Source organism: Spermophilus citellus (genome assembly GCF_964194105.1).
Source record: "Spermophilus citellus genome assembly, chromosome: 2".
Classification (NCBI taxonomy): Eukaryota; Metazoa; Chordata; class Mammalia; order Rodentia; family Sciuridae; genus Spermophilus; species Spermophilus citellus.
The window spans coordinates 237,232,995-237,248,641 of NC_138183.1; the positions used below are offsets into that span (position 1 = coordinate 237,232,995).

The 15,647-nt window shown below is 41.5% G+C and overlaps 1 protein-coding gene across 5 annotated transcripts in view; it reads right to left on the reverse strand.

Moving 5' to 3' along the window:
* Nucleotides 1-15,647, reverse strand: part of AMBRA1 (autophagy and beclin 1 regulator 1) — a 190,501-nt gene that overhangs the window by 17,542 nt on the left and 157,312 nt on the right. For all 5 annotated transcript variants that reach the window (XM_081279910.1, XM_081279909.1, XM_081279912.1 and 2 more), the window contains 2 exons: nucleotides 14,438-14,592; nucleotides 2,127-2,266 (listed from right to left, as the gene is read on the reverse strand). In XM_081279910.1, the coding sequence (XP_081136036.1) occupies nucleotides 2,127-2,266; nucleotides 14,438-14,592 (295 nt within the window). The remainder of the gene's footprint in view (nucleotides 1-2,126; nucleotides 2,267-14,437; nucleotides 14,593-15,647) is intronic.

The following is a 15,647-nucleotide window of genomic DNA, read 5'->3' on the forward strand; positions in this document are numbered from 1 at the left end:
AACCACTAGTCATCTACCCAAGAATTGATCCAAATATACAATCTAGGAAAAACCACCATGGGGCCCCACAGAAAGACAGTGTGACTGAGCCAGGTGTGGTAGTGCACGCCTGTAATCCCAGCAACTCAGGAGGCTGAGGCAGGAGGATCTCAAGTTCGAGGCCAGCCTCAGCAACTTAGTGAGACTCTGTCTCAAAATAAAAAATAAATAAAAAGGGCTGGGGATGTATCTTAATGATAAAAATACCCCTAGGTTAAATCCCCACTACCCACCCCCCAAACACAAAATAAAGGCAATGTGGATGCTCCCAGTAGCCGGAGACCACACCAGACCAGTTGTGCCACACTCTGATCGGCAGAACACCCTGGGAGAAGACCACACCAAGTAGCATTAGGACAGCATTTAGGCAGAAGTGGCATTTAGTCGGCTGGAACCCTGCAGTGTCCCGCACAGCAATCAGCCTGATCTGCAATAAAGCACAGAGCTTCCTGCTCCCCACCTGGCTGGGTATGGAAATTGATGACAAACCTGGCCAATTCCCAGAGTCTAAACGAAGGCCTGGATATGGTCCTTTACCCTCCAACAAGCCAGAGAAAGGGAAAGGATGTCATCAGGACAGAAATGTTTTGGTTCCCTGTCCCTTCTTACTCCCTACTTCAAGACCACATAATAATCACTTTGACTTTATCTTAAAAAGTGTTTGTTTGATCCTTCTACTTCAGCCTCCCAAGTCACTGGGACTACAGATGTGTGCCACCACACCAGGTTTCACTTTGACTTTAAATTGAGCTTTTATTTCTTTTTTGTTTTTTAATTTAGTTTTTAGTTGTAGTTCGACACAATACTTTATTTATTTTTATGTGGTGCTGAAGATTGAACCCAAAGCCTCTAATGTGCTAGGCTCAACCGCTAAGCCACACCCCCAGCCCTAAATTAAGCTTTTCAATCTGCTTTTGCTATTATGAGCTAAAGCTTCAAGCAGAAAAGAAAAGAGGCAGGACATGGAACATTCTGTTAGAGATCAGTGGCTTGACAAATTAGGGTTTTAACAATAGTCTATTTCCAATTTTACTTCTTAAGTTAATGTCTATGACATTTACATAAATCCAAGCCCACCTGTTGAATAAAAAAAAAAAAAAAAAAAAAAAAAAGAACATTTGATGTCTATCCTTTTGCCTGCAGGGACTTTACTATCACCAGGAAACCAGAGAACAAAAGGCAACAAAGGAAAAAAAAATTACTGCCTTAGAGTCCAGAGAGCACTATTACTAAAGCAGTAACCCTTACCCCCTGGGGCTGAGGACTGAACCCAGGTCTTTGTGCACACTGAGATAAACCCTGGCCTTTTTATAGATTCTGAGACAGGGTCTTGCTAATTTGCCTAGGCTGGCCTCAAACTTAAGATCCTCCTGCCTCAGATTCCTGAGTAGTTTTTTTAAAATACATACATTTTTTAGATGTATGGACCTTAATTTCATTCATTTATTTATATGTGGTGCTAAGAATCGAACCAAATGCCTCAATACATGATAGACAAGTGCTCTACCACTGAGCCACAGCCTCAGCTCCTGATTTCTGAGTATTTTTTAAAAAACATTTATTTTTTAGTTTTAGGTGGACACAATCTTTACTTTATTTTTACATGGTGCTGAGAATCGAACCCAGTGCCTCATGCATGCTAGGCGAGCAAGCTACAGCTTGAGCCACATCCCCAGTCCCAGAGATTCCTGAGTATTAAAACAGTCATTTGACAAAAAGGAACCTGAGAATACAGTAGGCTCTAGCAGGATTTTTTTTAGGGCCTTGCTAAATTGCTGAGGCTAACCTTGAACTTGTGATTCTCCTGCCTCAGCCTCCAGAACCACAGGGATTACAGGGTATGAATCACTCTGTCCAGATTTTTAAAAAAATTTTGAGAGTCTCACTATGTTGCAAAGGCTGGCCTCAAACCTGTGAGCCTCCCAAATTGCTGGGATTATACACCTGTACCACCATGCCCAGCTCTAGCAGGATTTTGATTTAAAAGCCTTCCCTTCCCCCCACAGCTGGTCAGGCCCACTGTTGACTGCTACTTACTTCAGGTCTAGACCCAGATACTCTCCACCCCTCACCCCTTAGCAACTCACTCTGGTCGGCAGATCACCAGGTCTCCTTTGTTGGTGCCATAGGCTAGGCCGAGCCCTGGCTCAGGCAGCCAGCGGGCAGAGTTGATGCTGACATGTCTCCGCTGATCAGCAGGCATGGGGTAAAGTACATTGAAAACTCTCTGGGTAGGGGAGAAAGAGGGAAGAAAAGAGAATAGGAGGAGAAACAATTTGTTACTGTTAGAATAACAAAATCCAGGGAGAAACAAATTAAGCATAGGGAGGAGAGGAGCCACTAGGCTGGAAATAGGCTGACTTGCAGCTCATGTCTGAGAACTCAGGGAATCTCTGAGTTCTCTGAACTCTGGGAGGGGAGGACCTCTTACTTTTGGTGAGAGCTAGGTTTCTTTTAATAAATACCAGGGGTGTACTTGCTGTGATTTCAGAGCCACTTTGAACCTCATTGCTTAGATGCTAACCTAGGGAAGGCCCCTCCAGAGCACAACACACTGGGAAAGACTGTCCATAACTTTCCTCTGACCAAAACAACCGGTGAGAGGCAACTTGGGCTGGTAGTCCTATTACCATGGAAACCACAGCACTCTCACAGTAATGGGGAACTGGAGGTGACAGGGGGGCGGGAGGGGGTGATAACATCAGAGAACAGTCTTAATTCATCTAATTAAAAGCACTGTTAAAATTGGCATTGTTAAGGAAATCTAAAGTGTATTCAGATGGAGGAAGCAGCGCAGAGGGGAATCTTGAACATGCAGGTACATAACTTCCTTCTAGCTTATATAAATCATCATTAAATCTATCTCCCTTTCTCAAAGGGAGAGATTCTCCTTTCAACATCTTCCCAAGCTAGTGTTTTCTCAGGGGAAGTCTGGCTGTCACAAGGGTTTGGGATGAAGCAAAAACTTCGTGGTCTCTTTTGTTGTCACCTGCAAGATGTTTCAGAAGCACCCTTAGGCAGAGATAGGGGCAGGACAGGAGAGGGATGCACTTTCACTTAGAATGCCTTGGTCTTGAGCCTTGATGCGATTGTGCAATAATTTCTCTAGATCTGGGCTTAAAAAGAGCACCTACATTTAACTATTTAGGGAGATTAAAAGAGATGATGGGAGTTGGGGTGTAGCTCAGAGCTAAAATGGCTTATTGCATGCATAAGGCCTGGGTCCCATTCCTAGGACTGCAAATAAATATATGAATAAATAAACAAATTTAAAAATTGCATAAGCAAGAAGGACACAAAAACACTCAACACAATGCAAGCTTATAAATGTTAACTGCTGCTGCTGTTACCAGGAACCAGCATCTGGAATGTCAAAAAGGGCCTATGAAAAGGACATAGCTGGGCATGCTTGTAATTCCAGTTACTGAGGAGGCTAAAGCACAAGAGTTGCAAGTTTAAGGCCAGCCCAGCCTAATCAGGAAGACCCTGACCCTATCTCAAAATTAAAAGGGCTGAGAATGGAGTTAAATGGTAGAGCTTGTGCACAAGGCCCTTGGTTCAATCCCCAGCAATGAAGAAAAAAGAGATTCAGAAAGCAATATTCATAAAATGAATTAGGGTGTCTTATATACATACATACATGTATTTTTTCTGAGAAAGGGTTTCTCTATGTTCCTAGACAATTCTGATTCATGAGCTCAAGTGATTTTCTTGTCTCAGCCTCTCAGGTGCATGCCTGGGATTACCATCATGTACAACCATGCCCAGCTTAATAAATTCTGATAAAATTCAAAAAAGGGGAGAAAAGTAAAGAAGTAATAACTGAGCTAAGGATTCACTCCATAATTTATACAAACCAAGTGACAAACAGTCCTAGATTTGAGAACATGGGCAGATGTGCCTTGGGTACCTACCTACCTAAAAGGCCAGGACTACCTCCAGAATAGAGAAGACACAGTATCTAACTAACTAACACACACACACACACACACTCCTGTAATGAGTAATTTTCCAGGTGCTAAGAAATGTGCCTGGTAGCTAATGGCACCCTTCCAAAATGTCCTTGCTATATGGTCCTGACATTGATATAGATATATGTAGATATGGAATTGGATTTGGCTTGAGACTTAAACTGACTTCCCTGTGGGTGCTACATAAGAACATCTTATGCCTTCCCTGTATGAGTCAATTCTAGTTGTAACAATTAGCAGGGATCCTTAAATCTTTGGTCTAGCAGAGGAGACTATTTAAAAATAGAGTTCAACAGAATTTATAAACTTCTATACCAATTTTTGAGAATTAGTATAGCTCCTTGATCTGTGTATAATCTCCTCCTTGTACATACATATTGACAGTAGCTCTGAGCAAATTCATGGACTGCCCTCCTCCTGACCTCATTGCTGATGACCCACTCAGATGGCAATACAATTCCTTTCCATTTGCACCCAACAGATCATGGACCTTTAAATCCAGAAATGGGTGTGTTGGCTTTATTGTTTCTTTGCCCAGAAGATAATCAATGGTCTTTGTCCAGTGTATAGGTTACATAGTTAAATACAATGTGGCGAATAGACTAAAAGGATAATATGCCCATGACCAAAAAACTGTGGCTGGGATTACTTAATCTCTTTAATTTTCCTCTCTCAAATGGCATGCGTGCATATACACCCAGAGTTAGGGAGGGATGACTACTGACTTCAAAGGGTTCAACTAGGGGAGCTATGGTTTGAGGCCTGTCTCACAACAGAATTCCCCTAAAACCAAACCGACTTATTACAGGGAATGGGGCAGAAGGGCTAGAAAAATGACTTTGCAAGAGGGAAAAACAAAACAGCAAAGTGCTAGTAAATCAGATGCTTACAGGTTGTGCTGAGTGTTTTGATGGGAGTCAAAAAATAACACACACGCACACCCTCTTTTCTAGAAATTTTCCAGACCAAGAAAGAAGTAAACAAGTCTTTCGTATGTCACAAAGTTACCTTTCATTGTCTGTTGCTGCAGAGGGAGTAACAGACAAATACAACCAATTTGCTTCTTATTTTAGGAACTTGCTTTGGGGACATAACTCCCAAAAGGTCAATAAGGGAAATGAACCCAGCTTAGGAGACAAGATTGCAGAGGAATTGGAAAGAAGTAATTTAGGGTTGAGATACACCATTGCTACATGCCCCACCCCGGCCACTTGCTAGCCACTTGACAACTTCTGAGGCGACAGGAGTCATGGGGAACATAAGATTTGTTGTCCTTGGGCTATGCCTCACCCCACCCCCTACCAATTAAAGTCCTTAAACAGTGCTGAAAGGGCAACTCCCAAGGGCCCACCTCCTGCAATTTTGGGGTATTAGGCTAAATCCTGCTTTGTGGCAGTAAGCCAGAAAATGTCCTGTGAAGATCAGCTGCCTCCAGAATTCCTGATAAGCTCTTGCTTGTTCACTCTCCTCCAGTGTGGGCAGGACAGAGGGAGATGAAGGTAAAACACACAGCGGGAATGGGAGCCCAGAGAGTGCAGGATAGGTAGCAATTACTGACTCTTAGGTTCTAGAGGCCAGCTGGACCCGGTGTCTTTATTGCATACATGTCTGCAACATAAGGGCCCTACAGCATTAAGAATCTGGCTCATTCGGAAAAGCACCCAGAAGTGTGGTTTCGATCCTTTCCCTAGTCAGAGTTGAACAGTTCTCAATACATCTCACCAAGGGGAAACAGATCTCACAATTAGTCAGCCAGGGAGATGAGAGACTATCCTGGCAACACCTTTGCTGATACAGATTGTTAAGTAGCCCCAGCTACTCCGAACCATTTATGGTTTCACCTACTAGTCTTTCCAGACTCTAGTCTTTCACTAGAGTGAACTGTGAGTTTCCTCCCAGATTTCAATGGGGACTGGCTCTGTAAATTCAAAGTTCATCAGTACTAACAAGAAAGAAGATCCAAGATAGTGTTAAGGATTACCCTGACCTTCATCTAAAGGCTCCCAAAATGCAGCTTAAGTAAAGGTTTCCTTAACATAAGTCAGGTGCCCTGAAGCTCCCCAGATGATATTAAGGACAAAAGTGTCTTGACAAATTTGACATCCCATGAGGTACAACACCAAGTTCTATTACTCTAGAGGAGGATTATCAGGACCTGGGGACCCTCTGTGGGGCTGGATACAAAACAGAGCTGCGGATTCATGTTAGAAGAGTTCTGGTTTCACCTGTCTCAGCTTCAGCTTTACCCTGGTATATGACAGATGCTGACAGCCACCTCCTTCCTGTCCCAAGAAGACTGTTCTAATTTCTGTCTAACATCTATGAAGGAAATTAGAATCAATATGCTGGAAGGAACAGATTTTTTAGAGTCAGTGCAGTCTCAGCACATCAATAGGGAATGAGTCAGGTCACCAAATCTTTATGGTTCTAAGGAAGAGAAGAAAGATAATGATCCCTCCTCTTCTGGGGTCCAACACAATCTCTTGTATCACTTGCCTCTCATCCCTAAACTTTAACTAATAGGAAGTAGGAGCAAAAGAAGACATTTCAAAAAGAAAGATTTAAAAAAAAAAAAAAAAAAGGTCTGTTTCTTGTTCAAAGACAGGCTGGAAAAGAAAGAGAAGTTAGTGGGAAATCTTTCTCTCTATCCCTTTAAAACTCAGAGAAAAAAATGTATTTCAGCTCTCAATGAGATGCTTTCTCTTCTACTGCATGCCAATAAAACTCAGACCATTAGTCCAAGCAGCAAACTACACTGCTCAGATTAGATCAAGAAGAAAACATTGTGTGGTTGTTTAATTTACATTTATGAATCCCATCATTTGAAAAGGTAAAACCTTACAGGGATAGAAAGAGGTCTATGGCAAATGGCATATCTCATTTATAAGACAATGGAAACTGGTTGGAGGAAGGTGACTAGAAATGGAGGTTGGAAGGGCCATGGGAGAAGGTGAAAGTCGGGGGCTATGAGTAAGAAAGGAACTAGGAACTGTGAAGAGGTAAAATGGGTAATGCTGGGAATTATTGGAAGCTTTAAGTTTTCAAGACTGGATACCTAGAAGAGAATCAGCTGTCCTGGAAGAAGGGTTAAAAAATAAAAAAATCAGAGACAGCTAACCTTTCTAGTGGAAATGGATGGATACTCACAGGCTAAGAAATACACATATCCCATTGGAGGCTGGGGAGAGACACTAAGGTCACTGTTTCTTGCTTTTGAACTGTTGATTTGTTTAGCTTCATAAATGCTTGGAGTTTCTTCATCCCCAGGAAAACCTGATTTTCTAAAAAGTTTTTCAGAAACTAATTTTATTTATTATCTCGAAGTCTTCCTTTTTTGTGTAGTGCTGGGGATTGAACCCAGGAGCACTTTATCATTGAGCTACATTCCCAGACAGGACCTTGCGAAATTGCTGAGGCGGGCCTTGAACTTGGGGTCCTCCTGCCTCAGCCTCCTGAGTCACTGGGATTAAGAGGTACATGCCAACACACTCAGCAAGCCTTCCTTATATTCTATTTGGGGTTTATAGCTTCCAGAATGTTAATCCAAATTTTTTTTGCTTATTTTTGTTTTTTGGTGTTGCTGGGGATGGAACCCAGGGCCTCCCACTTGCTAGGCAGGCAATCTACCAATTAACTACACTCCAGTCTGGTCTGGCTTTTAAAGTGGTTATCTGAAAACAAATCACTTAATTCTCCCCCTTTCATTCATTTGAAACAGGAACAAATCTGCTTAGATCACACTTGTAAAACCAAAGCTATCCCAACAGAATGGTAGAGCAAATATCTCTTTTTCTTAATTCTTTGTACTTTGTTGCTATGTATAATTTACTGCCTTAAAGTAATTTCTAGCCAATCAAATCAGGAGATTTATTGAGACCTCTAAGCTTTGTCTTAGTTCATTTGTTCCTCATAGAGATTCCAAAGATAAAGATCCTCCTTCTTCCCTCCCTCCCTTTTGTTCAATATTGGGGATAGAAACCAATGGTGCTCTACCACTGAACTACATCCTGAGCCCTTTTTATATTTTATCCGGAGACAGAGACAGGTCCCATTAAGTTGCCCCAAGTGGGCCTTGAACTTGTGATTCTTCTTCTGCCTAGCCTTCTAAGTCACTGGGATTACAGGTGTGTGTGCCTGCCTTGGTATAACAATACTCGGCTTTAGATCTCATGGTCATTTTTTCAAACTGCTATCTAGCCTGGTTGCTGGTAGTGGCAGAAACTTGTCCCAGGACCTGGTTCTTTTCCTGGGTACCACCTATAATGGCTCAATAAACAAATGCTTTTATTTCAGAGCTTCCTAGGTTTCAAGAGTGTTGGCCTAACATCCATGGTAGGGGTGAAATAACATTTTCTCAAGTAAAATGCAGTATAGACTCCACTCTATTAAGAGGACACAGGAAAAAGAAATTGTCAGAGCTATATGAATCTGTCATGGAAAAATTTGCCTAAAACTAATGGCTTTGACTGCAGTTGGAATGTTATTTTTAATTTTGTATCTTACCCTCTCCCTTCCCTGACAAATTGCATCCCAGACACCTCTTACGTCTCCCATTCCCCTCCCCCTTTCCCTACAATGTTCTGAAGAAAGGAACTTTTTGAGGATAGATGCTTTGTACCACATCTCAGAAGTCAACTTTAAGATAATTGCAGCGGAAGCAGCTTTTAATCAACTGACAGGCAGCTTTAAGAAAATTAACGAGGACAGAATCTTAGGAAGGAGTAAATCACTTCTGATAACAAAACTGTCTCTCTTTTATCCCAATCTCCCCTTGAAGAAATAGTACCCTTCCAGGAAGCAAAAATAAAACATCTTTATTTTTGGTATTTGCCTCCCTCAAGGCCAGACAATTTTAAAAGGCAGCTCAGTTCCTTTAGATTTCTGACTACTCTGGATTCAACTAGAGTTCTGGGTCACTTTTGAAAATTAAACTCTTAAAATCTAGGGATGATTAGGATTATATCACAAGCTAAATTCAAGGGCAGGGAGGGAAGGAGTCATAGTGAAGATTAGATATTGAAGAGTAAAGATAGGACAGGTCAAAAGAGTTTATAAATATGAAGTTATATAAACATTGGTCAGGGCTGATGGCACCAGGCAACCATCCTGCCTCAGGATCTATAGTTGTGGTAATTTGAGTACTCTGGATACCAACACTTTTCTATGGTTCATTTTAATGAACTTTTAATAGTCTGCATAATGAGGCTATGTGATGTGATGATGGCTATGAAACAGTAAAATTAAAAGCAAGCCAATGCATGTTTTCTTATGGTCAGGATGACACTAAAATACTCATTAATAGGTATCTGATAGGATATCCCATCCAAGGATAGTAGTGAATTGAAAAGGGACTCAAGAAATAATCCTTCTAGAAGCCAGGTGTGCCAGGTGTGGTGCTACATGCCTATAATCCCAGCAGTTTACAGGAGGATCACAAGTTCGAGGACAGTCTTAGCAACCTATCAAGACCCCTGTCTCAAAATAAAAAATAAAAAGGGATAGGGATATAGTTCAGTGGTAAAGCACCCAAGGGTTTAATCCTTGGTACTTTTTAAAAAACTTGTATTAAAAAAGGAAATACTCCTTCAGACAGGGAAGGGGCTGAAGAGAGATGAAGATATTACTGCTTACACTTTGGGCAAAAAGAGTTCCGCATTCCTGCATGGAAACAAACAGATATGGGCTTCCAGTTCAGAGTATGAGTAAAGTCAATTGTGGGCAGGCAAGAATGTTAACCAGAACTGGGAGAAGGCCTCATGGCACTAGTCCTTATGCTCCTCAAGGTCCCATCAATGAAATGCTAGCATAAAAGCTCAGGAGCAGGAGATACCCCTACATTTCATAATTGTCTAGAAATCTAAAAGATCTGGTGAGTTGGACCCAGGGAAGTAAACCAGATGATAGTCTATTGCTGAAAAGCAGAACTCTTAAGGGCAACAAGGGAGGAGAAAGGAAGGGAAAGGGAGAGGGGAAGTGAAATGGAGTCTTTAACACCCCCTCCCAACTACAGATCTGTTTGGGCATTTCTCAGCCCTTGAATACATTTTTATCACAGAGCAACAAAGTTTCCAATAAAACTGAACCTATGTATGTGAAGCTTTGCCTTTAAGAACACAATGCTGTTGCACGGAGAAGGGGGAATTAGACTACTTTTTGTCCTAGACCTTCTCCCAACAAAGTCAAATGATGGTGTCCATTTTCAACAATTAGGCCAACAAAATGACCAGAGAGAAAAGTAAACCAGAACCTGTGAGTTGAGCTCCTAGTGCCTCAAGGATCTGCAGGGTTTATGCAATGAGGATCCTTTTCCAATTTTTTTGTTTCTTTTTTTTTAATAATAATTTTATTTTATTTATTATGTGGTGCTGAGGGTCCAATCCAGTGCTTCACGCATGCTAGGCAAACGCTCTACTACTGAGCTACAACCCCAATTTTTTTTTTAATATTTATTTTTTAGTTTTAGGTGGACACAATATCTTTATTTTGTTTTTATGTGGTGCTGAGAATCGAACCCAGTGCCTCACGCATACTAGGCGAGCGCGCTACCACTTGAGCCACATCTCCAGCCCCCCCAATTCTTAATAAACCATTTTTATGCCCACAATCCCCACCTGCTGGGGAGGGGGTGGTATATATATCTGGAACAAAGAGTACCTACCTGTTGATTCCTGTGATGAAAGCACTAATCCTTATTCTTGCTTTCTAGCTCAAAATGTGCTTACACTGCCCACCTTATCCTGCCCCTGTTGATGACTTTTGGCCCATCCCTAAGTAACATAGCACTTATTACAATACAAACTGAATAGTTGGGTACATAACTATTTCTGGCTTCATTAGTAATTTTGTATTTTTATTATGCTTTCACTTGGTTACAACCAAAGTTATTATAATGTGCAAGTTGCCACTATTTTAGAAAATTAATTGCAGTTTTCTGTTACAATATTGTGCCTGTTCCAATTAGAAAATGAAAGCCGTGAGGAATACAGGCAGTTTAATGTTTTGAGAATTCAGCAAAACTTCAGCTCAGCAGTCTCCAAAGCCTAACTTGAAACAAAACAGAAATTAACAAAAAGCCCTCACTGGCTCAAGTGAAAGGGAGTCAAACAGAAGACTCTGAGTCACAGAAAGCAGCGTATCTAGACTACAGGAATTGTTGTCAAAGGACAGGGAGAAGGGAGACAGAAAATAAAAGTTGCGTTGATTTCTCCTGGTTTGCCAATATTATTTGCCAATAAGGCTGGTCTGTCTCAGTAAAGAGAAGGGGAAGACTAAAAGGACCCTGGCTTGTAGAAATAAGGATAAAAATTAAAATGAAAAAACATGGGAAAGAAAAGACTCCTGCACATATGGACAGATGAGGGAGAAACCTGGAGAGCAGCAACAACTGGGAAAAGATGGGACACAAGGTGCAGACAATCCAAAGGCTGAATCTGGGAGGAAAGAGAACACAACACTATGCCTGCAATAAAATCAGCAGAGGATTAAAGCATCACATGCAAAAAACCCCAAGCTAAGTAACTCTGAGACCCTGGTTATCTCTACCTTGCTGTTAAGGCTGAGGGCAAAAAACTAAAACAAAGGAAAGAAGATATTAAGAAAACTAGCTCTCAGACTTAAAAGTATACCAGAATCATCTAGAAAAGTTGTTTTAATAATACAAATACTGCTCCCATTCTTTTATGACTTGAGGTCTGAGGTGGATCTATATTTTAACAAGGACCCCAGTTTGAGAAGCACTGATCCAGAAGCCTGAAGAAATGCTTAGAATAAGTGCACTAAGGTTAATTAACTGCAATTAGTAATTCATTTTGGAAGAGTTTCACATGGGATTGTGTAAGAGATAGTCTCTTAGGGAGATATTCACTTAGTGGGAATTAGAATAAATCAATACCCTGGAGGATGTTCTCCTGGGAATGGATATTGGCCCAACAAGTTTGCCTCTCTGAACATTACCACAGTGACTTCTAAGAGGTAACACCAAAGAGAAGGGAATACTGGGAAGAGAAGCGCTAGAACAAGTCTCTTACCCACACAAGTATTCCCTCAAGGTCAGAGTTGCCATTAGGGATGCAGACACCACCAACCCTTAGCTGTGCAGAGGGAGATACTGTGCAGTCTATTAAATCCTCACTCTCTGTTCTAAACAAAAGTTCACTGGTGCCTTAAGCAGTGGTGTAGCATAGATATGCACACAAGCTGCTGTCTTCCTGATCATCAAAGAATAAATTCAGGAACATCTGTTGGTGCTTCGGTGCCCCTGGGCATGAGAGCAGCCAGGACCTGGAAAACCAAAAGCCTTTCTGTGACATGGGTTTAGTCAGACTGGGTAGACACAAGGTTTGCCTTCTTGAGATGCCTTGATCCTGTCTTTCATGAGAGAAACATTTCTCAAACAAACTTTTTCTAGCTACTTTAGCTCCCTTGCCTAGTGGCAGATGGTACCTACTGAGAATCAAATATTCTCACTGGGAAGTCTCGGAAATAGCTCTTTTCATGAGGCATACAGCTGGCTGGTTGCCATGAGCCCCTTAGCAGGACAGCAATGGACTGAGTGGTTTACCACCTCTCCTCAGCAGAGTCCTCCAATAGCATTCCCTTAGTTGCAAGCCAGTATATGACAAAAGATCCCACCATCTTAGCTTCTACTTTATAGTTGTTGCCCTTAGCCAGATGTTTTGGGCCAGGATTCTAGGTGGTGAAGGGCAGATATCAGGCGCTTTTTTACTTTTCACAACTGCTAACAATAAGCCAAGACATAATTAACTAAAACTCAACTTCCATCCCCTAATATTCAGAGAAGAAAAAATCTTGACAAACTTCTCTCCTTTACCCAATGCCAAGTATTTTCAGAGTCATATGGAATTCAAGAATCAGAACTTTCCTATTGTATAACTGTAAGGGCAGTGACTGCCTTGTTTCTGCCCCTTTCAGAGGCTTGCAGAGATAGGGTGTCACTTGTCACTGGTTTTACTAGTTACCACCTATGTTAATGAGGATGATTTCCTTGAGATTCTCTTTTCATTCATTCAGTTGCTACTAAATGTCAGGTTCTCTATCAGGCACTTAGACTTCAAAAAGAGAAAACAGACATGGTCTCTGATCTTGAGATAAATCCAAGTTAACAGACCAAAATGAAAACTGGTAAATGCAGTTTGGTGTGATGAGTATTAACCTAAGAACGTGTGTAGGTACAGTGGTTGCACAAGGAGTAAGTGATTAGTTTTATATAAAGGAAGGTGCCTGAGAAGGGGAGGAGCTCATGGGCAGTTGTAGATGCCTGAGACAAGGACATTCAAGGTTAAAGTGCCCTGGAAAAAAAATGCCTTATCAAATTTAAGGAGCTTGAAAAGCAGTTCAGCATAATCAGCTAGAATATATTAAAAAGAGTCAGGGAGAAGAGGCTGGAGAAGCAAGGACCACACCAGGCTACCAATATCTCTAGAATTTTCTTAAAAACAAAACAAACCAAAAACCCTTCTCATTCGAGGGATTCAACAAGCATCTATACACAGAGCACTAAGTAGGGATCCTGGGGGATATGCCCCTAAAGAGCTTATACTACACCAAATTGGGCAGATTAAACATACATAGCACACGACTGAAGAAAACAGAAAATACACCAACATGTGCATCAAACTACAAATAACACAAACTACACAAGGACTAAGGGAATTAATTCACAGGTTCTTAAGACTGAAGCAGAGCTTAAATATTATCTAATTAGAGAACTGTTCAAATGCTTGACTCCCCTTCACAAAATCCTAGCCAAATGAGCTCCCATGGGATATGGGAAGCTCAACCGGGCACATTAATTTGGCTGAGTTCAAAGGCCACTAACCACACAATTTGCCCAGAAAGTTTTTATGGTAATACAAGAGAGGTATACCTTAGACAAGGGATGGCCCTAAGCAGGGCCTTTTCTGGTGAAATGCATGGTACAATTAAGCACAGAAACTGACTACAGTCCTTACCCTCCATCACAGTTATGATTTCAGGGTATATGATCACATTTTATAGTGTGCGTTTTCAAAAAAATTTTTTCACTTAATAAGCATAAATATCACATTGAGTCCTTTATGGATCTCTATACTTAAAGTTCCAAGTTGAGGTAAGAACGTCTTTTAAATTTATTCTTTCTCTGAAGATACTCTCAGCATCTTCAGGCCTCTGGGGGACTAGCTCAGTATCAGGCCTCTGGGGGACTAGCTCACTATCTAGGGTGTCAGAAAACCCATGTCTCTCAACAGTCCAGAGCTCCCCAAAGTGAGGCCTGCTAGTCCTGAATGGACTAGACCGGGGCCCTTCTTTACTGCTTCAGACCATGACAGTTCCACTTCCAGTTGGGAGATCACAGCATGTGTGTCCTTCACTACCCTGCCTAGCCTAGGGAAGCTGTATATAATGCAGACACATACAATGGCACTCACCCTCATGGAGGTCTCGCCACCATGGGCCTGTTGCAGCCTGAAGACCTGGGCCACCATGTGCTCTGTGGAGGGGTGCAGTAGGATTCTTCGGGAGGCCAAGCCCACCATTACGTATCGGCCCATCGGGGACAGACTCACTGAAATGGCATTGGGACCTGAGGGCCAACAGAACAGAGAAACATTTCCCAGAGTTCTTGCCATTTCAAGGAAATACACTCCTCGTCTTTTTTCCAATCTTCATAATGGTTTGCTCATACGGTTGTAGTGCATAGTAAAATGAGAAGGCATACATGTATTGAGTACTGTCTGATATATAGAAAGTTCTTAATAAATGTTAACCATTGTTACCATGTAACCACATTAAAATATTGGTATCAGTCTATAAATATTGTTTTGAAATCTACTTTTTCACTTAGTATATTATGAATGTTTCTTTATTATTAAATATTCTTCTGAGAGCACTTTTTTGTTTACCTTGGCACTGGAGATTAAACCCAGGGGCATTTTACCACTGAGCCACATCCACAGCCATTTAATTTGAGACAGGGTTTTGCTAAGTTGCTGAAGCTAGCCTTAAACTTGCAATCCTCCTGTTTCAGCCTCTGAGAGGTTTGTTTGCCTTTTTTTGGGTTACTGTGGATTTAACCTGGGAGCATTTAATCACTGAGTCACATCCATAGCCCTGTTTATTTAGAGAAAGGTCTAAGTTGCTTAGGGCTTTGCTAAATTGCTGAGGCTAGCCTAGAACTTGCAATCCTCCTGCCTCGGCCTTGCAATTATTGGCATGTGTCACTGAGCCTGGCCTCTGAGAGCATTTTTAAGGCTAATTGTATTCTATCCTATTATTGCATCATCACTTGTTTAAGCAACTCTAAAAGAATTCTTAAAGCAATAATCTTACATTTTTCTGTATGATAAAAAATACTGCTGTGAACATCCTTGTATGTAAATCTTTGCACAGGATTTTAATTCCTTGGAAGTAGGATTTCTGGATCAAAGAGCACACATATTTGGGGTTGGGGCATTTTTTGGGTACCAGGATTTAAACCCAGGGGTGCTTAACCAGTGAGCCACATCCTCAGCCATTTTTAATATTTTATTTAGAGACAGGGTCTCACTGGGTTGCTTTAGGACTTTGCTAATTTGCTGAAGCTTTGAACTCACGATCCTCCTGCCTCAGCCTCCTGAACCTGGGATTATAGGTGCGCAC